Below are 23778 nucleotides of genomic sequence, written 5' to 3'. Positions count from 1 at the left end.
GACAGAGAGAGATCACAAGCAGGCAGGCAGAGAGAGAGAGAGGAGGAAGCAGGATCCCTGCTGAGCGGGGAGCCCCATGCAGGACTCGATCCCAGGACCCTGAGATCATGACCTGAGCCGAAGGCAGAGGCTTTAACCCACTGAGCCACCCAGGCGCCCCTCTCACAGTTCTGAAGGCTGGAAGATCCAGCCAAGATCCCGCGCTGGTTCATTCCAAGTCTGGTGAGGACTTTAGGCAGCTGCCTTCCTGTTATGTCCCTGACAAGGCAGAAGGGGCGAGGGAACTCTACAAGTGTCTCTTTATAGGGGCACTAATCTCATTCATGAGGGCTCTGCCTTCATGAACCAATCCCCCCCTAACCCCTTTCCATTGCATTGGGGGTTAGGCTTCAACATATGATTTTTGAGGCAACACAAACGTCCAGTCTATGGCAGAGAACTTCCCTCAGGCTCAAGAATTCATGAAAACTTAAGAAAGGAAAGAGAGAGACACAGACAGAGGGAGGGAGGGAGGGGGAGGGAGGGAAAGGGAAAGGAATTCACAAGAACTCACAATGCTCAGACCTGCTGTACGTTTCAGCGTGTGTAGCCAGGCACACAACATCTGGGCTGCAGGAACGAGCACCAGACACTGCTTTGTTACATTCACAGATTGGAAGGCAGGTCAGCCAGCCTCCGCCCTAGCAGTTCTCGTGGGTTTCAAAAGACCTGTGTCTACAGCCCCAAGTATCTCCTGAAGAATTAGCTCCTTTAAAAAAACAACTCATGAAATAATAGCTCAAATATTCCGAATTCACTAAAATCAACAGTGGGGGAGGGAGAATAAAGAGATGATGTCCCAGTATCAGTTTGAGATCACAAATCCATTTCAGAGGAATGAAAACAGAGGCACCGGCCAGTCCTGGATAATACAAAAAGCTGACCGTGACTGCTCACGCCAGAGTGACTGAGCCAGTCCCTGACACCCTCGTCTGGGGCTCTGGGGCGGTAGTTTTATGTTTGCGTTTCTGGGGATTTCTGACTCCTCCCCAGGGCACCAGGGGGCGTCTAGGAGGCACCCCCTCCAGGATGGGATGGCCAGAGTAGAGAGCAGAGGAACCCAATACCATCTCCTCTGACTTATTTTCCAAAACGAGACATCAGACAAACACAAAGCTGGCCTGACCTCGAGGAATCTGGGTCGGGCAGTGGCGAGGGAACGTTAAGTGTCACCGCTGCACACAGAATGGCTCAAGACAGCAAGGGTTTGCCTCTCCAGAGCACCTCGCCCAGAGCCCAGCTTGGGTTACCGCTCGCCCCTCACACACAGAGGGGAGCGTGCTTCCCGAGCTGTGATTTGCAGCGGACAGCCAGGGCAGGACCCCCGGCTCAGCTGCAGCGCTCCCCTCCTCTCAGCCCAGCTTCTCTCCCAGGTGGGAACTGGCTTCAGACCAGGCTTTTGTTTCAGAAGATCAATGGAGATGCTTTTGACCTGGGCCAAGAGCAGAGAAGAATCACCAAAGAACTCTTCTTCCCAGGATCAGAGGAGGAAAACTTTAAAAAAAAACACACACATCTCGGCTACTGTAGGGATCTCTTCCCTACAAAGAGGATCTCCCTCCCAAGGAAGTGGAAGTCCTTTCACACCTGTCGGGAATTTCCAGGGCTCCGGGCCTGACTGGAGTGCCCTAGAATTCCAGCACGAGGCCAGAGATGTGTTAAATTCTCATATATTCATAGAAGAGGTCTGGGGTCCCCATATCCCCAATGATGACCTCCGTTTAACACCACAAAGAGCCTGATCTGAGCCCCCTCCCCCGCTTAGGAGTGTCCAGAGCAGGCTTCATTTCACCAACGGGAGGCTAAATTCCTCCCACTTTCGATTGGGAATTTACATCCCGACATCAGGATATAAGGAGCTCGGGAAATTCTGGCAGTCCATTCCCTCCCTCCCCTTTGCAGACTGGGGTTATTTTCACTGCAGAGAAATGCTGCAGGAAAATTAGCCCCTTGTGCTTGAGCCCCGTGGGGCGTTCTCTCCCTGGCCCTTCAAGTCTCTGGGCCCCCTAGCCTGGTCAAGCCTGACATCTGGAATTAGCTCAAAGGAGGAAAAGAGCAGGGGCTAGAGCAAGTGACAGGCATCTGACTCCCATGAGGGCCAGCCCCGGGCGTGCAGCCTGTGGCCGGGGATAAACAGGAATGCTCCTGCTTCCCAGCGATCCGCCACAAACGCCGTGGGCCACAGGTAGTCACCCCAGCAGGTGAGCTAGCGTGGTCCCGGAGGCAGCCCTGCATGACCTGCCTGCCTGACTACAGGCTATGGAGAGCAAGCCTAGTTGTCCACCCGACTATGCTGGCCACCGTGGTCTCTCCACCAGCCAATCCAGGATCTCAGTCCTGGGGAGGAAAGGCTATCACGGAGTCCAGTCATCAGTAGGAGGGCAAGACGACACCCTAGTAGGAGCAAAACCACCACACTCTGTCAACCCAGAGCAGGGTCGCTCTTGCCCCACGGAGTTCCTAGCCCCAAAGCCTAAGCTACAGGAAGAAGGCCTCCCCCAAGCTCTGTGGGTACAGCCAAAGAATGTCTGCCAAGAGTGGGAAACTGGAGGGGTTTCCATCCATGGGACCTGGGTCACCTTGACCTTGAATCACAAATTCCACAGAGGCTGATCCAGATCATGGTTCGAAACCTTAGCCTGAAAAGTTTCCTGTTGCATTAAACATGCGAAAACCATCGACGGGGTGTGTGAGGTACGAGCAGAGCAAGGGGAGCAGGGCTATTTTCAAGTCGGGGGAGAGGCCACACACCTTCCAGAAACTCTGATCTGGGTGGAGATCTGCCATGGGTAGTTTCTCTTAAGGACATAAAATACCCAAATCCCCACGTTAGGGGGGGGATGAATAATATTGAAATTCAGTTATTTTGGAATTTTTAAAAAATCTATTGAGTTGAATAGCCCTATGGAAGTAATCAAAACACTAAGATCCGAAGGCTGTTCCAGGCAGCAAAGGAGCTCACGCCACGTCACCTGGGGAAGAGCACGCAGCGGCTGCAGACTCCCTGCAACAGAGAAGGGCGCTCAGGATTTTACCCCTCAGAGCCCCATCCAGCTGCCAGCAGCTGGAGACCTACCCGAACAAGGAGGAGGTCACCCTGCCCTGACGGGCACAAGGACGTGGCCGTGCCTCCTGGCCCGTGATGCCATCACCCCCACCCCTTGCTCTGGCCAGATATCTCCTCTTACCCATCCCCCGATCCCCACCCCCCACAACACTCGCAACCCCAGGGGAATCACAGGAGACCCGCAGAGAGGTCCACCTGTGGCTCCGTCGCCACAAGCCGGGGCCCACAGAGGCCCGCGTCCGTGGCCTGCCTACTTGTAGGAGCAGATGGAGAGCATGGCACCAGCAGAGAACACCCAGAAGGCCGGGTACAGCGCTTCCGTGAAGTCCACTTTGAACTTATACATCAGGTGGACCTTGTCGGAGACGGCAAAGAAGATGACGAAGCCATGGTCACAGTTGAGCAGCACGCCGACCCGCGTGGCCTTGGTGGAGGGCAGCGTTTTCTCCACGTTGTTGTGCCACGCAGAGATCTTGGTGTTAAACCACTCCACGCACCACGAGGCACTGTTGCGGCCGAGCCGGCTCTCGGGGCCCTGGCGCGGCATGCTGCCGTAGCAGACGCCCACCCCGCAGAAGTTGTTCTTCTGCAGCTCCACCTCCCAGTAGTGGATCCCTTTCTTGTAGCAGTGCAGGCCCAGCACCTGAGAGCAGTACATGAACCTCTTGGGATGCGGCTGGTAGTTCAGGGGTGATTCAGCCACAGAGGCGACCGTGTAGTTCTCCGACAGTGCCACCTTGTTGTGGGCCGTGTTGTAGTCCAGGCTGAATTTAATGGCATCTAAGAAGGCATGACCCAAGGAATCAGTTACAAGGAGCCCAAAGTGCTCTCACGTATAAACCTTTCCCCAACTGGTAGTACTTATTCATTTATTTTACCCATTCATCTATCCTTCCACCTGTCCATCCATCTACCCACCCATCCATCCATCCACCCACTTACCTACTCATCCACCCTTCCCTCCTTCCTTCCTTCCTTCCTTCCTCCTTCCTTCCTCCCTTACACCCATCCAACCATCTCCATCCACCTGCCCACCCACCCATCCATCCATCCATCCATCCTTCCATCCCGTCCATCAGTCCATCCATCCATCCATCCTTCCATCCCATCCATCAGTCCATTCATCCATCCTTCCTTCCTTTCATCCATCCATCTGCCCATCTATCCACCCACCCATCCATTCACTTACCCTTTCATCCACCCTTCCTTCCTTCCTTCATTTCTTCCTTCCTTCCATCCATCCATCCACCTACCCACTCACCCACCCTTCCTTCCTTCCATCCATCCATCCATCTACGCACCCATCCACCCACATATCCATCCATATATGTATCCATCTGTCCATCATCCATACACACATCCATCCATCCATCCATCCATCCATTCTGTCCAGCCAGCCAGACATGTGTCCATCTGTCTATCCATCAATCCAGCCAACTGTCCATCTATCAGTCACCCAGATGGGTGACCATTCATCCATCCAAAGCCATTTACCGAGCTCCTGATTCTGGCCAAGACGCACAACTCTGACTAGACATGGTACCCGACCTCAGGGCAAGGCCACCCCATCAGTGACAACACCGTGAGGTGGCACTCTGCTCAATGGGTGGGCACATGCTCTAGGGACCAGTGGCTCTACTTGGAGGGTGGGGAGTGCACAAGGGAACATCTCACAGGTAGGCTGGAACTGGCGCCAAGCAACAGGAAGCTGAGAAATACTAAACAGAAGCAAGCAGCATGGGGTGAGGTCATTCTGGGCAGAGGGGATGGCAAGAGCAAAGCTTGGAGTCACAGGGAGGGTGGGCACTTGCTGGGACCAGGGAAGGCTAGGCAGCTGGGAGAGAGGCCCTAGCAGAAGGGAGACATCTTGGGGACACAGGGCAGAGAGCTAAAGGGTCTAGACTTTACTTGGTGGACAACAGGTTGCCAAACACAGAAATTACCTGAATATTCCTGGTTGGGGCACTCACATGGCCTCCCCACCCTTCCCACCGCACTTCCAACAGTTCAGGAGATCCGAAGACTGAGCTCAGCTGTGTGTTGTCCCCATGCTCAACCTCCTTCCCGGGACACACCCACCTCTGCCCTTCCCCTCCCAGGAGCACCCCTAACCCTGGGAGACAGCCCGGGGGAGGGGAAATCCCTAGCTTGGGAACCTGGAAACCAAGACCCGGGGGTTTCACCATGGCCTGCCATTCCCTTGCTGGATGGCTCTGGGCAGGATGTTTTTCCAGAAGGCCTGAGCCACCCCCCAACCCCACACCCCGGGGGGACAAAATAAACAGAGGAGGGAAAATGTTCTCTACGGTGCTGCGTTGCTGGAACTCCCTTTCTTTGCTCACGTGGCTACTCTCCAGGAGCCCAGGGCTCCAGAAACCCGTGGTTCAGTGCGCCACCAGCGGCCCCACGGTGGTTAGCCCGGCCGTGCCAAGCCTGGGTCTTGCAGGGGAGTGGGAACAGCAGGAAGCTCCAGAGAGGCAGGCCCCGAGGAAGTTCCCCACCCCCCCCAAGACAGCTCAGCCGGCTACACCTGTGGAGAAAGGGGGGCCAGGGCGCCCTCTGCAGCGGGGGAGGTCTCGGGTACTGCATCCAAGTGGGTGCAGATGGGAAATGGGAGGAGCTTAGAGCCGGAGCTGAAGGCCTGCCAACCGCTTGCAGGCGGTCAGGCTGGCAAAGGTGCTTAAGAAGGAACAGAGGTGCAGGTGGCGCCCAGGGGAGCCCAGGGACTGTTCCCTTAGAGAAGGACTGATGCGGCTGAGAGGTCCAGCACACTGAAGGTTGAAAGGCGTCCTTGACGTTTAGCTGCATGGGGGCTGCCGCTACCCTCGGCCAGAGCTGGCCTGCTGCAGGGCAGGGACAGAGGCCAGACTCGCAGCTCTTGCCCCCCCACAGCCCCGGGAAAACTCGGGCAGCAGCGGGACGGAGTCAAGGTCCCAGGGGGTTCTGACACGCAGCCACAGCAATGTGGCTGTATTTTTCCAACTTCCCTCAGAAGGACCATGGAGGAAAGGCGATCACCCCCCAGCTTTCTGGGCAGGTCCCCAGCAGCCTGACCTTGCAGCCCTGGCCTGGGGCCCAGGAATCTGTACTTTTCCCCAGTATTCAGGTGAAAGGGAGGCTGTCTGCATTGGTGGCTTCTGTATTATTTGTTTTGCTTTTGCTTTTGCGATGAGGGGAATTTAAACACGCTGTTGCAGGGGGCAGGCCCCAGGAGGGCCGGTGAGGGTGTGGAAGTCCTAACTGAGAACGTGAGCACAGACAGAGCAGGAGGAGCCAGACTGGCTGTGGGGAGGGCAGCGGGCAGGAGGCGGCAAGTGGAGATGCAGGAGAGATGGCAGCAACAAGAGGCCGAGGGGACCCTCTTCTCTGTGAAGCAGAAGAGGGTAGGTGGGACAGGGAGAAGACCGGTTATGGCAAGTTGGAAGCCTCTGGAATGGCAGGGGAGCTGAGGAGAAGTCTGGAGTGGGGGTGCTGGCAGTGGGTCCCCAGCGATGCCCAAGGCATGGGCTGGGCAGCAGGTGCAGGCCCAGAGAAAGGGGCGAGCTGAGCTAGTGGGGGCAGGGAGGGGAGGGGGCGCATGCTGAAAGGGGAGCAAGCAAGGCTGTGGCAAAGTGGAGGACAGGCCAGAGGCTAACAAGGGGAAGGGGGAACCAAGCTGGACGTCCAGACAGAGGCGAGGGTAGAGACCAGAGAGTAGAGCTGCACAGAAGAGCCTGACAGCGAACAGGACCGCTTCTCAGAGCCGACGCTACTCACACTCCAGGAGCTCGGGCCTGGACTTGGCTAAGAAGGTCTCCAGCACCTTGGCCTTGATGGCTGCCGCGTTGGGCTGTGCAGGGGGCGCTTTGCCTACACCTGGGTGAGGACACGGAGAGCCGTTTTCAGAACAAACTCAGAGTGGACACCCCACACTGCCCCCAGCCCAAAGGACTCACCCTCCAGGTTGGCCCAGGACTTAGGAATTAGGACTCACCCTCCAGATCCAGGAACTCTCCCTGGGCTCCGAAGGTGGGCATCTTGGTGGCAGGGGCTCCGAAGGTGGGCGTCTTGGAGGCTGAGGCGGAGGCTGGGGATGAACAGGAGGAGGAGAGACATGAATTGGACACATGATACGGTGGCCAGATGGCCCGTCCTCCCTTCTACACTGATCTTCAAGAACTACTTCCACACACACACCTGGACAGCCAGAGCAACAGAGCTGAGTCCAGACAGGGCTGCACTCATCACTTATCTCGCTCACGTGCACTCGTGCTCACCCCCAACCTCAGGCCCGCCCGCCACCCCAGAGCGTAATCACAGAAACCCGACTGGAGAGGTCAGGCTTTGCTGCCAGCAGTCGGTTCCACACTTGGGCAATCCCAAGAAACAGTAAGAGGCACAAACACATAACTTACGAGGTTTCTTGGGTTTCTTTTCTTCTTCTGAAAAAGAAAATTTTCCAAATTGATATTGTGAAGCACAGCACAGTGACAGGGGCACCTGGGTGGCTCAGTGGTTAAGCAACTGCCTTCAGCTCAGGTCATGATCCCTGGGGTCCTGGGGTCGAGCCCCATGTCAGGCTCCCCATGTCAGCAGGGAGCCTGCTTCTCTGTCTCCCTCTGCCTCTCCCTCTGCTCATGCTCTTGTGCTCTCTTGCGCGTGCCCTCTCAAATAAATAAGCAAAATCTTTTTTAAAAGCCGCCATTATAACAATCATTTGCATGAATGTGACCCATGCAAATAGAGCTAGGATGTTTTCCCTGGAAACAAGCAAATGAATCTGTGGTGACAAAACCTGCGTCAGTGGTTTTGGGGGCTGGGACTGACAAGGAGGAGCATGAAGGAATTTTCTGGGGTAATTAACTCTTTAACTTGATTTGGGTAACAATAACACACACAAAAATACACGCCTGTCAAAATTATCAAAGTGCACATTTAAGATCTGCACATTGTACTGTAGATAAATTATATCTCTATAAAAGAAAAAATATTCCAACCCCCCCCCCAAAAAAGGGAATCAGCAAAGAAATGTGCTCGCCGAATTATCATAACAGTCTTTAAAAATTTCTCTGGAGCATGTACCTATGAAAACTGAATACACACTCTTGGGTCCCACCCAGGACCCTGCTGACTCTGACAGTCCGGGGCTGGGGCCCAGCGACCCATGTTTTACACACCCCTGGTGGGTCTGAAACATATTCAAGTCTCCATGAGCTAGATTTCAGGTTCCCTCCACCACCATCCCCACCACTGGAGTGAAAAGGGGTGCTGTGGGTCTTACCCCTGCCCGCAGACAAACCCTGCTCTCTCCTATCATCCTCTACTTCCCCGCCAGCCCCCACGCACACAGGACACCGCCCCCCCCCACAACCGCTCTCCCTTCTTCCCACTTCCCAGTCCTCTGTCCAGACGCTGTCTTCACTCTGGCCCCATCGCCTCCTGCCCCGCCCACTCCCGCAGGACAAGCCTCTTGGGAGGACCCTAGGCTGAACCGCCCGCCGCCTAGGGCACAGCCCCCTCCCTGGCCCTCAGGGCAGCCCTGAGTCTCATCTACGCTGTGACATCCGTCCACTCCTCCCCTGCCTGTTGTCCCATCTCAGCCAGCATCCCAAGCTCACTCCTACTGAGAGCAGCGCTTGTGATCTGCGGCAGCTCTGGGAGAGAGGGGCAGGGGGTGATCTGAGGTGCCCAGAGCCTGTTCTCTGACTTTTCCTTTCACTGGTCACAGCAGGTGCCCTTCCACATCTGCTCGCTGAGCTGGGGGCCACCTGCTCCGTCCACACCAGGCACCTCTGCCCCTGGCTCTGTACTCCGTTCGGAGACCAATACCACACATCTGTCTGCCAAAGGCAGCCTAAACTCTAAAACCAAGCAGCGGCAGCACAGACCCAGAGTTCCCGAGGCTCCCAGGGGCAGCACTCCTCGGGGAACGCTGACTCTTCAGGGTAGTGATGACAGGCACAGATCGGGAAGTGCTCTGAGAGCAGCAGCAAAGGATGACTCCAGAGGGAACCGCTCTGAACTCCCTCAGAACTCCCTTCTGGGTGAGGGGGGAGCCACTGCTCCTCGGACCGAGTCAGGCTCCTCCAGGGGGCACTCTGCCCGAGGGCCAAAACTTGGGTGTCAGCAACTATTTCCCAAGACAAGCAGGTGCTGGTAACCTTGCTGGCCCAGGCCGCTGCATAGCCGGTCCTGCTAAGCACCCCAGGGGAGCCCCTGCAAAAGCCCCTCCAGCCAGACTCCTCTGCAGAGGCACTCGCCCCTCCCCCACCCCCGGCCATTTGGGACGGGCTGACAGGAGCCCCAGAACAGCAGCAGGGTTACTTACTAGCGGGCTTTTTCGCAGAGTGGGTGGGTTTGTGCGTGGGTGCTGGCCCATGCTCTCCGGGGTTCCCTGTGCCAAAGAAGAAGGGGTTAGTTCTTCCAAAGCAACCCTAGCTTTGGGGCCAGCTTTGCCAGGGGCAGGCGGAGGGAGGGTTTACAAAGGTGATCTCCACTGACCTTCCCTACCCGATCCTTTACAAGAGCTAGAAACAAGGGCACGAAAAGGGTTTGGTGTGTCCTTCTTTTCTCTGGCTGAAAATGTAGCTGGGGTCAATGTTTTCTCTGTCAGCGCCCTGCTCCATGACCTCTGAAGCCTCTCTTGAGGTTCTGGATCTTCTGGTGTCCGTGGGGACAAGCCCTTCGCTTGTGGCAAAGAGGCCAAGAGGCCTTATTCCTCACCCCCTGGTTTTTCCATCACCCTGCCCCAGACCAGCAATTACTGATGGAGCGGGAAAACAAATATATGCATGGCCAGCTCGTCAACAGCCATCCCCTCTGCACACAGCATGCCATGCCGGTTTCAGGGGCCCATCCGCAAGGACACTCCGCTCTCCAAGCCCCACCCCTGGGATTACACTGGAAGATTCGCTATGTGCCAGGCTCTGTGCTAGGCACTGGGGAGAGAGAGTTGGATGGGAAACAGACCAAGCCCCTGCCCTCACAGAGACTGTAATCTAGTGGGGGAAGAACAAAATGACAGATGTGCAAAGGCTCCTGTGCAAAGGGATCATAAGGATCCCAGGACCTAATCTGAGGAGTGGGAGTGGTGGTGACAGGGGAGGTTGACTGAGAAATACAGTATTTCAACTGATCTCTGAAGGGTGACAGGAGTGAACTGGTGAGGATGGTAGAGTCTGAGTCTTCTGGGCAGTGGGAAGGGCACATACAAAGGCCCTGTGGCAGGAAACTTGGCATATGCAAGGAAGAGCATGCACAGAGATGTGTGGGAGGAGGGGGCGCTTCATGGCTGGTGAAACGGACAGGGCCTGACTAGGTAGGGGCCTGGAGAATAGTGTCAATAGTGTGGTCTGAAATCCAGAAACAATTGAAATTCTCTGAACAGGGTGAGGGGAGAAGGTCCCAGGAGATCAGATTTGCACCCTGAAAAGCTCTCTCTGGCTGCAGCAGGAGTGGATGCAAAAGGACTTTCTAGAAAGTTGGCACAGGTGGGGGCAACAGAAAGCAGGCAGGTGTTGGCTGGCAGAGGGGGCCAGTGGACTGAGTCAGGAGAAATTTAAGAAGTAAAATCTGGTCCTAGATTGGATACAATGGGCAAAGAAAGGGGGTGTCAGAGGGGAATGCCAGGTTTCTCTGACCCCAAAACTAGCCATTCCCCACCAAAGACACTGATAACCCAGAGTCCATCCGAAAGCCACCTGAGCCAGCCTCTCGATCACACCCAAGAACAGCCTGTCCAGAAAGTCCCATCATTAACATCTGGGCGCCCAGAAATGTTTTCGGAAGGATGGCTACGACTCAAGATGTTTCCCCGCGACCTCCCAGATGGAGGGCAGATGCAACTCAAGCCCCAGTGCTCTGGACTGAGACCCTCTCCCACCCCTAAACCCCAAGGGGACACCCCCCATCTCAGGGGTCCCAGGAGGGGAGCACAAGGGACTGCTAATGGTTACCTGAGCCGGTGGGTTCCTCGGGCTTCTTGTCCTGGGACTGCCTGATATACCGCTTCAGCTCGTCTTTGAGGTCTGAGGTGCCCTGACAGATGCCCCTTATCAGCTCCTGATTCAGCTCCACCTTGGGGACGTAGACCGGCTTTGTGGACACTCCTTGCAGCTTTAGCCCTTTCTGAAACAGGCCAGGGCGTTAGTTCGGGCAGCTCCAGGGAAGCCAGGGCCCGGGCTCAGGCCTCACGAACCCCAGGAAGACCTTCCCTGTGCCCACGCGTGCTCAAGTGACAGGCCAGAGATTGCTGGGGGCTAACGTGCCACTTTCAGTCACAGCTCTCTGGACCTGGAAGGGCCCTCAGAGGCCACTCATCCAGCAACGGAGAAACTGAAGTCAAGAAATAACACGTGTGAAAGGAAGAAAGAAAAAGAAAAAGAAAAAAAAAGGGAACAACAAGCATTCTGCCAGGAACTCTGCCAGTTAGTGGCAAGGACAAAGCTGGGACACAAATCTCTGACACCCCGTGGATAATGCTCTTCCGCTCCTCCTGCCGTGGCCGGCCAAGCACAGGAACCTCAGGCCGGTCTGCAGCCCTCCAGGACCAGCTCTGAACACACATTCTAAAACTGGACGGGAACACCTCAAGGGGCAAAAGGTTCAGCCAGGGCACATCCAGTGAAAAGGAAGGAGCTGACAGGGGGTGCCACACTTTGAGATAAAATCGGGTCATACAGCATCAAGAGGCCCAAGGTAGGGACTTAGAATCCTTCTCAGAAAGCTCTAGGCAGCCAGGCCAACAAAGAGGAAGGAACCCTGAGATTAAAGTCAGTGGTGCCCAATCCAGGCATGGAAAGAAGTCCATGCGGGGAGAAGAGAAAATTCCCAGCCACTCCTGTACTCTCGCCAAGACCAAAATAAGGACTCCGGTGCTCTGAGATGTCGTCGCCCCATCAATGGGGCTCAGGGAACACCCGCTGTGTGCCAGGAGAAGGGGGCGGTAGTAAGGGACGGGTCTTCCCGAAGGAGCGGCGGTCCGAACACACACAACAAGCAGATCGAAAACCAGGCTGCTGAGTGCTATAGCAGTGTGACCTGCTCGGTGACCAGTGACGGCAGAGCAACGGGACCCAAGGACGATGGGGGAAAGCTGGAGTGGCCCTGGAGAAAGGACAGGATTTACGAGGCAGAGAGGGTCGGGCACGGGATTCCCATCCAATGCCCAGGGTGTCTGGGGAATGGCGGGTGCCCTGTTGTAGTTACAGCATGGGCAGGGCAGGAACTGGCAAGAGAGGAGGCTGCTGACAAGGACAGGGCCTGGTCACCCAGGTCCTTTAGAAAGACACTTCCAGGGTCCACGGGGAGGAGGAATGGAGGGAAGGGGATGGAGGCATTTGCAGTCGGCAACACTCTAAGATAGCCCCCAAGAAGCCCGCCTGGTCCAGAGGTGAGTACCCTGATTGATCTCTTCCCCACCCCCCACCCCCGAGTATGGGCAGGGCCGTGAATACGTTAGGCTAGCACTCCCGTGACTCAGTTCCCTTATATGGAAAAACTGCAGGAATGCTACAGATGTAATGAAGATCCGAAATCTGCTGGTTTTGAGTCCGTCAGAAAGGCGAGTATCCTGGTGGGCCTGACTTCACCAGGGGGGAGCCACTGAAAGGGACCAGGCTTGTAAGAGGGAATGAAATCTTGCCATTTGCCACAGCATGGACGGATCTGGAGAGCACCATGCTAAGCAACATAAGTCAGAGAAAGGCAAATACCACATGATTTCACTCCCTTATGGCAATTTAACAAACAAAACAATGAGCAAAGGGGAAAGAACGAGCGAGAGAGACAAAGCAAAGAAACAGACTCTCAACTCCAGAGAACAGTCTGGTAGTTACCAGAGGGGCATGGAGGGATGGGGGAACAAGGTGATGGGCTTTTAATAAAGTACACTTATCATGATGAACACCGAGTATACAGAATTGTGGAAGCTGAATCTGGTGCACACCTGAAACCAGTATAACACTGCATGTTAACTAGATACTGGAATTAAAATGTTAAAAAAAGGGGGGGGAGGCCCTGGATGGCTCATTTGGTGGAGCATGTGACTCTCGATTTCGGGGTCGTGAGTTCAAGCCCCACGTTGGGTGTGCAGCCTACTTAATTAAAATTTATTTTAAAAAGGAGAAAGAGGGGCGCCTGGGTGGCTCAGTGGTTTTTAAAGCCTCTGCCTTCGGCTCAGGTTATGATCCCAGGGTCCCCCACATCGGGCTCTCTGCTCGGCAGGAAACCTGCTTTCCCCTCTCTCTGTCTGCCTGCCCCTCTGCCTACTTGTGATCTCTGTCTGTCAAATAAATAAATAAAATCTAAAAATAAATAAATAAAAAGGAGAAAGAGAAGACCAATAATCTAAGTAATCTACACAGGGGAAAAAAAAAGAAAAAGGGACCAGGCTTTCCTGGAGGGAGAACTTCACCGCCAGCTTTGAAGAAGTAGCTGGCAAGCGGAGAGAGGGCTACCGTGCCAAGGAACCGAGAGCAGACCTCCGCTGACAGCCAGCGGGAGAGCAGGCCCTGGGGCCTGCACCACAGGAACCAAATTCGGCCAACAATCATGTGAGCTTGGAAGACAACCCACAGCCCCAAAAGGAATGCAGCCCAGCCAACCCTCCGACGCCAAGCCCTTAAGCCATGCCCGACCGTGAGTCTCGGAAGTGGTGAGGTAACAAATAAAATGCTCTTCCAAACCATGAAGTTTGCGGTAAGCTGTCACAGAGCGTAGCAAACGGACACAGCGTTGAGTCTCGGGACGGCTCCCAGGGACCCCGTCCAGCCCTGTCTCCCGGCGGCCCCACTGCACCTGCCGTCACCAGGGTCACGGCGCACAGGAAGTGCGATCAACCATCTTCACTGAGACCTACCTCCAGAAACTCGAACTCGTCCCCCTTGGTCAGGGCAAGTTCGACCTCCTCCTTCAGATTCTGGATCTCACTCTTCTTCTTGAGAAGGATCTGGTAGATGTTGTCGAACTTGGTATTGACCCTCTTCTCCTCTTCCTTTATCTTCCGTGTGGAGGTGGCCTCTGCAGCGTCGATGAGCGCCTTGACTTCCATGTACTCCTGTCTCAGCTGCTCCATCCTCCGATTTGTAGCCTCCTAACAGGGCCAAGACACAGCGGACAGCCCAGAAAGTTAAGCCCGCGGTACCAAGTGTTGGTGAGATGTGGAGCACCAGGAACTCTTTCCTGTGCTTCCTGGGAGGCCAAATGAACACAACTGCTTTGCACGGGACTTTGGCAAAGTCTAATGAATCTGAAGGTGCTCCTCCCCAGCCCAGGCAATAGCCTCTATCTAGAAAAATACTCAGACCCCTGCCCCAGAGACAGACCCAAGAACGCTCCTAGCAGAACTGCTTGCATTAGCAGAACCCTGGGAACAACCAAACATCTATCAGTAAGATACAAATCTTCAAATTATTCATAGGATAGGATATTAAATAGTAATGAAAACTAATGAACTAGGGCAAGGCACAGACAAATTTCCACGAGGGAAAAAACAACGTGCAGAAGGCAACTCGGGTGTGATGCTTTTTATGTAGAACTTAAGAACAAAGAGAATGGCTTCCTCTTAGGAAGAGAACACCCCTTGGGCTTCCCAGGGCACATGGCTATCCCACCACAGATGACATCCCCAGCCACTCCTGCAGCTAGATGAGGCCACAGGACTAAGATGCTCCCAGGGCAGCATGAGCACAACACTTTTCTCCCCTGTCCCCTCTTCTGCAGGCTCGAACAAAGACGTCATGGTGACCCAGCTCCAACCAGAGGTGAGAAACCCCCTGCAGTACGGGGTAGTAAGAAAAGACTCTGAATCCTGCACGATCACATGGAACGGAGACACCCCCGCTAGTCCGGGCGGCTCACATCTGGCACTGAGCTGCCAAACGGAGCCAAAGAAACTTCTATTTTATTTAAGACTCTGAATTTGGTGTTGGTGGTGGTGGTGAGGGGTAATCTCTGTCAACAGTTTAGCCTGCCCCCTCCAAACAGTACACATGCTTTCCCATACATGCCTTCACCTAAGCCACAAGGCCACCGTTGGGGAAAAGCTGTGACTCCATTGTGCAGCTGGAAAAACTGAAGCTCAGAGATCTGCCCACAACGGGCAAGTATCACAGGCTATTTTGTAACACAGCTGGTATTCTAACTCAGAGCTCATCTAATTACACCACAGCTGCCACCATAAAACCAGACGCTATGGCTCTAGAGCAGGATATTTAAAACTCAAATCTTGGGGCACCTGGGTGGCTCAGTGGGTTAAGCCTCTGCCTTCGGCTCAGGTCATGATCTCAGGGTCCTGGGATCAAGTCCCGCATCGGGCTCTCTGCTCGGCAGGGAGCCTGCTTCCTCCTCTCTCTCTCTCTCTCTCTCTCTGTCTACTTGTGATCTCTCTCTGCCAAATAAATAAATAAATTCTTTAAAAAAAAATAAAACTCAAATCTTCTTTCAATATATTCTTTCAGGGGCGCCCAGCGGGCTCAGTTAGAAGAGCATGCGACTCTTGATCTTGGGGTCATAAGTTCAAGGCCCACAGTGGGTATAGAGATCACTTAAATAAACTTAAAACAAAAAAATAAATAAATAAATGAACTTAAAATGCATATAGATATTATATTATATATAATATCATTTTATTATATATTTTATATATATTTTTACTTATACATATAAAATACACATGTATTCTTTTAATATATAATATTGAAAACCTTACAAAACTTATAAAAACTAGACCCCCCAAAATCTCTCATTCTACCCATCCAATGCTTGTGCTACTCTTCTGTTACTATACTTCCTTTCAGTCTTTTTTCCTACACTTCCTGTAACGGGTTGAATGATGACCCTCCCCACAAAGATATGTGCAGATTTCCGAACCTGTGAAGGTGAGGTGACTTGGCAAAAGTCTTTGCAGATGTAATAAGGTAGGAATCTTGAGATGAGATTATCCTGGGCCACCCGGATGGGCCCCAAATCCAATGACAAAGGTCCTTGTTAGTGACAGAAGAAAAGACACAGAGGAAAGAGGAGGCCATATGAAGACAGAGGCCAGGGCTGGAGTGACACCAGCCACAAGCCCAGGAACGCCTGAGCCTCCGAAAGCTGGAAGAGCCAAGGAAGGATTCTACCCTTGAACCAGGAAGTGCGGCCCTGACTTTTGATTCTGAACTTCTGGCCTCCAGGACTGTGAGTGAACACATTTCTGTCTCTGTAAGCTGAGCTGGGGGTAACTGGTTAGGATAGCTCTAGAAAACCAACACACTTGCTTTTTATAAATAGAACTCTAGTGGGTATACACTTTTGTTTCCTGTTTTTTTCCCATTTAAATCATAACCACTTTTTAGATCAGTACTTTTTTTCTCATGATCTTTTTTTTTTTTTTAAGTAAGCTCTACGCCCAATGTGGGGCTCGAACTTAAAACCTCAAGATCAAGAGTCACATGCTCTACCAACCGGGCCAGTCAGGCACCCTGCTATTACTACTTCATGGTCCTAATTTTTTTTTAAATTTCCCTCTATGTCTTCTTTTTTTTAAGATTTTATTTATTTATTTGACAGAGATCACAAGTAGACAGAGAGGCAGGCAGAGAGAGAGGAGGAGGCAGGCTCCCCGCTGAGCAGAGAGCCCCATGTGGGGCTGGATCCCAGGACCCTGAGATCATGACCTGAGGTGAACGCAGAGGCTTAACCCACTGAGCCACCCACGTGCCCCTATGGCCTTAATTTTTAATGATTGCCCCCGTCCTCCCCACACCAAGGTCAGAGCTCATGGACTCAGTTTAGGTCGACAAAGAAACTTTCCTGGGGACACAGCTTTCTGGATGTCTTGACAGGTGGAGGTCTCTTCCTGACTTCATGAGGGAAACCAACCCAAGCCCATGGCAGAGGTTGGCCGCAGAGCCCCGTCACTCACCCGCACGTCGTGCTGCCGGGCTCTCACGTCATCCAGCGCCCTCGAGGCCCCGTTGATCTGACTGTAGATGACGGTCAGCTTATGCTTCAGCTTGGTCTGCAGCGAAAACAACCAGCGTGAGAGATCACTGGAGCCCAGCCCCCAACACCAGGGACTGCCCTGGCATCTATCCCACAGGTGCTTCTGCCACTCTGAGTCTTGCCTGCCTATAGCTTTTGGAAGCATTCTCATAGTTATGGCCTCCCTTCAAACTTCTAGAGCAACAGTACAAGAAAGAAGTTATGAGCACAGGCTCTGGAGACAGACCGACTAGAGTGCCAGCCCCTGCTGCCAGCTGTCCCAGCATCTCTCACCTGTGCCCTCGGCCAAGAAAGAGATACAAACGTTTCCACCTCCCAGGGCCAGTAGCAGAATTAACTGAAACAACGTATGAACTCAGCACAATGCTGGGATTTTAGTAAGGACAAACCAAACATCCGCTTCTATTATCAGGAGCTTCTTCATTAACACCCATTTTTCAGATAATGAAACAGAGGCAAGGAGGCCAGCAAGGGGGCTGAGCTCACAAAGAGCCAAGAACAAGCTGGAATGGTGGCTTCAGGGATGCTAGATGAGGTCCTTGGAGCCAGCTCTCCCACTGCAAACAACGAGAAAAGCAAAAACTACTGGGAAGAAAAATCTGCTTACTGACAATCGGAGAGCTAATTAAGCAGGGAAGGATGACGGAGCCCAGAGCTGGGAGAAGGCCATCCAGAGAGATAAGCCTGGCATCTGGGGTTGCTCTCCCAGAACCATCTGCCAATTCCAGAAGACAGCTGGAAGAGTCACTGTCAGCCTCGGGGAAGCAGGGGGACAAGAATCAGGGTCCAAGGCTCATTTGTTTGGATCCAAGGGTAGGGACCTCCACAGGCTTCCATGCTAGGAATAAGGATGAACAAGCGGTAGCCCAGCCCCCCATCAGCAAAATCCCTGAAATGGAACTAAGGTGACTCAGAATTGTTAAGTCTCTAGTAACCTCCAGGAACCAAGGCCAATTATGCATGAAGGGAGACAGTATCATCCGGGGCCTCTTAGTATTTCTATAAATTTTCAGAATCCGTATCGGGAGCGTCCCCCCTCCCTGCTCAGGTGACATGCTGGGGCACAGAAACGGGGAGGGGAAAAAAACCCAGCCCCAGAATAAGAGCAGCTAGCGTTTCTTATATATGCACTGCAAGCCAGGCCCCGTGCTAGTGCTTTACAGGTGTTAACTTATTGAAAGCTAAGAACAACACTGTAAGGTGCGAGTTACCCATCCTTTTGAAGAATGGACTCACATCACTGTTAACTGGTGTTACAAGGTCCCGGTGTTATTACAATTAAAGCACTGAGGACACAGGAAATGTCCAGGAAAAAACACTTACTTCCCCTAACGAGCCAGCTCAACACCCTCCAGCCTGCTCCCTCCACTTTCCTGCCTCTCCCACTCCACTAGAGATATTCGGGTCTAAACGTGACCTTGAACCTGGATTTGAACAACCCAGTGACAGTCACCTGTAAGGGCTGGAAGCAGAGATTAAGGGCTGGAAGCAGGGATCAAGGTCACACTAACTTGACCCTGAAAGTCCAAGTTACTGATGGTGTTTCAGATTCAACCTCTGTGACAATGCCCTTTGACCTGGCCTCTAACAGTGGCCAAGATAAGATGGGCCATGGGCGGAAGGCCAGGCCAAGGCAGATCCAGACTCACAGGTCTCAGAGCTGGAAGAGAACTCAAGAAAACCCGAGGACTGCTGACCGTTCCACCTCCAACAGCTGCTCTCAGCAGTGCACCCCAAAACTCTATGTTTGGTAAAATTCTATCCTCCATGAATGAGATGCATACATGACAGTCCCCTGATGGCAGAGAGAGGGGCCTATGTGACTCCAGACAAAGGAAAGTGGCCCAAGGACTTCAAGAGAGACAACAGTCCCCTCACCAAGAGCAGAGAACGTTCCAAAGTGGAGGGTCTATTCGCAGACTGAGGGCCTGAGTTCTCCATGAGGATGTGGGAGGCTCCAAAGTCCTGAGTCCACCCCACACCGCTGGCCAAGACAAGCCAGCCGCCCAGGGCTGGGGCACTGCCCAGATAGGGCTGGCTCTGTCCCAGTAAGGAGCAGCAGCAGGGTAGAGAGGGAGGCTGATCGAAGGACCTGGCAAGCCAGGACAATGGTGAGGAGCAGGGAGGCGGCAAGGTCAGGCCTGTTACAAGGATTGCAAAGCCAAGCATGTGCGACAAACAAGTGGGCTGGGTGCGGACTCCAGCCCCAGACTCTAGGCTGAGAGCGAGCGTAGCTCCAGGCCAGGCCAAGAAGACCCCTCCCGCCCCTACCTGCCTTCTGCCTCCATGGATAAGAACTTCTAGAAGAGCCTTTTGGCAGGAGCCGGCCACCTTGGTCCTCAGGGACAAGCCCATGCACCCCGAAGCAAACTCTCTTCTACCCCAGCCGCCCAGAAATTACACCTATAGTGCTTAGCGCTTACCCACAAGGAAACAGAGTCAGAATTCAAACCCAGGTCTCAACACCCGGCCCAAGTGGAAGTCAACCAGCCACCTGACTCCAGGACCGGCCTATGAAGCTCATCGCCCTGGAGCCTCCTGACCACCCTTACAGATCAGGAGGGAATGCTATGAACCCCATTTTACAGATGAGGAAGTTGAGGCTCAGAGAAGGGCAGTGATTGCCCTAAACCACAGCTGATAAGGGGCAGAGCCAGGCTCCTGGCTCGAAAGGCTTGGCAGGTTCTTTAGGGCGGCAGGTGGGATGCAGGTGGCCACGCTTGCCAGGGTTGTGCCTCAGAGGTCAGCTCTCAGACACTGCCTTGAGGTCTGACCTCTGCGACTCAGGGAGGAAGTTCTGAGGGACCCAGCTCAGACAGAGAAGCAGCAGATCAGGCCTGGGAAGGGCTATGGCTTCTCAGGACCAAGGCCTACACCCTGGTCCTGTGCCACCGCAAACCTCGGCCACAGGACAACAGGACAGTCCTTGTTCTTCGCGACAGGGCCTCGAGAATTAGAAGCAATCAGGCCATGCTCTGGAGCTCAGGCTGATATAAAAAAGGTGGTCCAGGTACACCTTTACAGCCTCTGCCTTGAGTCCACGAGGGAAGTGATGATCTCCCCCAAACCACTAAAATCATCACAGACCTGGAAGTCTCCTTAGGGAGCCACCTGATCCCACCTCCTCACTTTACTGATGAAGACTCGGGCCCAGGGGCCAAAGCTGTGCTGGAAGTCGCACCGCAGGGGTGGAGGGCACTGCCGTGCAAGAGTCTGGCTCTGCCTGTGGGTAGCACCCAGAGCTATCCGGCACCTGGCCCACCCTTCTGCTCATAACGACCCTCCCGGCTGACTGAACTCTCTGGCTCACCCCAACTTTTTGTTCGCGTGACCTCAAGCCTCCAGGAATATCCCATGCTCCATGAACTCGGGTATCAGGCTGGTCATGAAGACAAGCAGCAAACTGTAGAGTCCAACCAGCCGGGCTCCCCGTGCCTGCTTGGCCACTTACTGGGGTAGCTCACCCTAAATTAACTTCTCTGGACCTCCATTTCCTCAGCTGTACCATGGACCGAATAATATCCACCTCTGGGATGCTGCCAAGATTCCACAAGGGAACCGAGGGAGCCTCCAGGGCTCATATCCGACGTGGGAAACCCTCTACAGGCTTAAGCCAAACAACCTCAGCTGTCCTCAGTGGTCTGCTCCGTAAGACGGGGAGGAGGGGGAAGACGGTGGGCCACGGATGACGGAGGAGGGCTCTATGATCTCCTTGCCCCTTTGCACTCTGACATCAGGGACGCCCCTGCCCCAGTTCTCCCGCCCGGCAAGACCCATCCTCCTGCCCCCGGTGAGCCGCGGTGGACCACGATGCCCACAGTGGCTCCCTCCGCACCGCCCAGCAGGCCCAGGTTGCCGCCCTGTGCCCTTGCCCGCCACCCTCTACCTCCAGGTCGGCGCTGGCCTGGCTCAGGGGCACAGGCGAGCAGGCCTTGTGCTCCACTAGGCAGATGTGGCAGATGCACTCGTCGTGCTGGGGGCAGAATAAGTCCCGCAGCCGGTTGTGCCGGGGGCACTTGCGGCGCATCAGGTCCTGGACCGGGGGCTGCAGCTGGTGGTCCCGGAAGGCGGGGCTGTCCAGGTGCGGCTGCAGGTGCTCCTGGCAGAAGGAGGCCATGCACACCAGGCACGTCTTGACGGCGGCCTCCTTCAGGCAGTGGTCGCAGGCCACCGGGCCCGCCGGGCTGGGCGCAGCGGCGCGGGTGGGCAGCTTCCAGTGGTCGGGGGGCGGAGGCGTCGCCCGGGCCTCCTCGGCCTGCAGGAACTGCTCCACCACCGCGCACAGCACCGTGTTCTTGCGCAGCTGCGGCCGCGCGTGGTAGCTGGCGCGGCACTGCGGGCACAGATACGGCGGGCCCTGGACGGCCCACGTCTCGTCCAGGCACGAGCCGCAGAAGTTGTGGCCGCAGGGCGTAGTGACCGGCTCCTTGAAAGGCTCCAGGCAGATGGAGCACGACAGCTCCTCGGCCAGGGGCACCAGCTCCGCCATGGCGCTCCTGGGGACCGGACGGGACGCGCTGGAACTGCGGCCGCGACTGCCACACACGACCACAGGAGGCCCGCGAGGAAACGAAACTGAGCAGCGGGAGGGGCGGGCCCCGCGGGCCTCCAGGAAGTCACGTGGGGGGCGGGGCGCGCGCGGAGCGGGGCGGCAGCGCTGGGAGCCCCGACGGCTCCGCCAAGTGGGCGCGGGCGCCGGGCTCGGGGTCTCGGTTCGTCCCTACGAGGTGCGGCGGTTTCTGTCCGCGCTCCCCTATCCCCCGGGGCGGAGGAGGAAACCTGCGCGGCAGGTGGGGAACCCCGGCCGGGGTGGCGCTCCGGCCCCAGCGCGCCTGCATTTGGTTCCTTCTGCGGAGAACTCACCGGGACCCGCGCTGCCCCCTCCGCGCCCTCCGGGGAGAGTGTCTGTCCGTCCTGGCCTTGAAGACCTAGGTGTAGAACCGAGAAGCTGCCCCTCCTCGCCCCGTTTATAAGCCCTTCTTTCTTCCCCCCCGGTTGGGCTCTGGCTCATGGGGATATGGTCCCTGAAGGCCAGAGCTCCTTGGCGATTTCTTTCCATATCAACCAGTAAAACATGCAGTTTTGTTTTGTGTTTAATTTCCGTTCTACTTTACTGGGCTTTGCAGATATCCTAGGGTTTTTGTTGTTGTTTGATTTGTTTTGTTTAAGATTTTATTTATTTGACACAGGGAGATCACAAGCAGGCAGAGAGGCAGGCAGAGAGAGAGAGGGGGAAGCTGGCTCCCTGCTGAGCAGAGAGCCCGTTGTGGGGCTCAATCCCAGGGCCCTGGGATCATGACCTGAGCTGAAGGCAGAGGCTTAACCCACTGAGCTACCCAGGCGCCCCGGGTTTGTTTGTTTGTTTGTTTTGTTTTGTTTTTAAGATTTTATTGGACAGAGGACAGAAGCAGGGGGAGCAAGAGAGGGAAAGGAGGCTCCCCGCTGAGCAGGAAGCCCCCTGTGGGATTAGATTCCAGGACCGTGGATTCATGACCTGAGCCAAAGGCAGACCCTTAACCTACTGAGTCACCCAGGCACCCAATATCCTAGAAAACAAAGGTTTCTCTCTCTCTCTCTCTCTCTCTCTGTCTGTCTCTCTCTCACACACACACACAAACACACACACACACTAATTCTGAAAACAAACGTTTTTCCCAAAATCGTTTATTTAGATTTGTTTCCTTTCATTCATCCAGTTCTGTTCCCCGCCGCCTGGGCACAGGAAAAGTGGGTATACAGGAGGGGAGAAGTATTGGGAGGGGTGGGGGCAGAAAAGAGAGGTAGGGTTTTGGGGAGAGTTTGCTGGAGTTCGTGTTGGACAGGGTGAGCAGCAAACATAAAAAGGTAAATGTTTTAACTGCTAAAAGTAAAATCTACCACTCATGGGGCTCCTGCTCTGTTCAAGACAAGTCACATACCTTACCTCTTACAATCCTTATAAACACTAGAAGACAGAACTTATTATGTCCATTTACAGATGAAGATCTGTATTTTGTTATTTTAAGTACTCTCCCCGCCCAACATGGGACTCAAACTCAGGACCAACAACAGTCTGCTGCTTAAGGACTGAGCCAGCCAGGGACCCTCTCCTCATTTTAAGGAATCCTTTTAAACTTAAAATTACATTTTAAGTAATCTCTCTGCCCAAAGTGGGGCCCAGAATAGGGTCACTTATTTTATACAAAACAGCTGAGATTCAAACTCAGGACTGCTCTGCTTAAAATTCTAATTCCTGGTTTTCCTATTTCTGTTCCTCCAAGACTCTTAACTCCATTTGTTCTCCTCTGTATTGTGTTGTTGTTCTTTGCTTGGGGAGGAGGAAGGCAAAAGGGTAAGAGGGGTTAGGAAATCAGCTTTGTGCATAGCATCTCATTTAACCCTCACACTAAATCTTTAAGTTAGGTATTATCTCATGTTACAGATGAGAAAACCAAGGCTTAGAGAAGAGAAATAATCTTGCCTAAGACAACAGATACTGGCATGCAGCTGATCTCATTCTAGAAGCCAAACATTTCCTATTAAAAGATGTTGCCTCCCAAAGGGAGGGATGGAGCCATTTACAGGAAGTAAATTTAATGAAACACCCTATGACTTAGCTGTTGTGGGTGAGGTAGCCTGGTTACTCAGCCAGAATGTCTGTAGAATTTTCTGAGAGTTTCGAAGGGCTAGTGAGTGCAGAGGACTTGCAGGAACATAGTCTGTTTATC

The 23778-nt window shown here is 54.1% G+C and overlaps 1 protein-coding gene across 1 annotated transcript; it reads right to left on the bottom strand.

The window, feature by feature from the left end:
- TRIM25 (tripartite motif containing 25) lies at positions 1-21652 on the bottom strand. The gene is made up of 10 exons (XM_080826051.1): positions 20958-21652; positions 16992-17087; positions 13944-14177; positions 11041-11212; positions 9414-9479; positions 7501-7527; positions 7080-7172; positions 6863-6961; positions 3361-3886; positions 1-3043 (listed from the first exon to the last, which is right to left on the bottom strand). The coding sequence occupies exons 1-10, from the start codon at positions 21558-21560 to the stop codon at positions 2998-3000; spliced, it is 1962 nt and encodes a 653-aa protein (XP_080682177.1). The 5' UTR covers positions 21561-21652; the 3' UTR covers positions 1-2997.
- Between the last annotated feature and the right edge of the window lie 2126 nt (positions 21653-23778).

This window comes from Martes martes (assembly GCF_963455335.1).
Source record: "Martes martes genome assembly, chromosome: 16".
NCBI classification, from domain to species: Eukaryota; Metazoa; Chordata; class Mammalia; order Carnivora; family Mustelidae; genus Martes; species Martes martes.
This window is presented reverse-complemented; position numbering and strand designations above follow the sequence as displayed.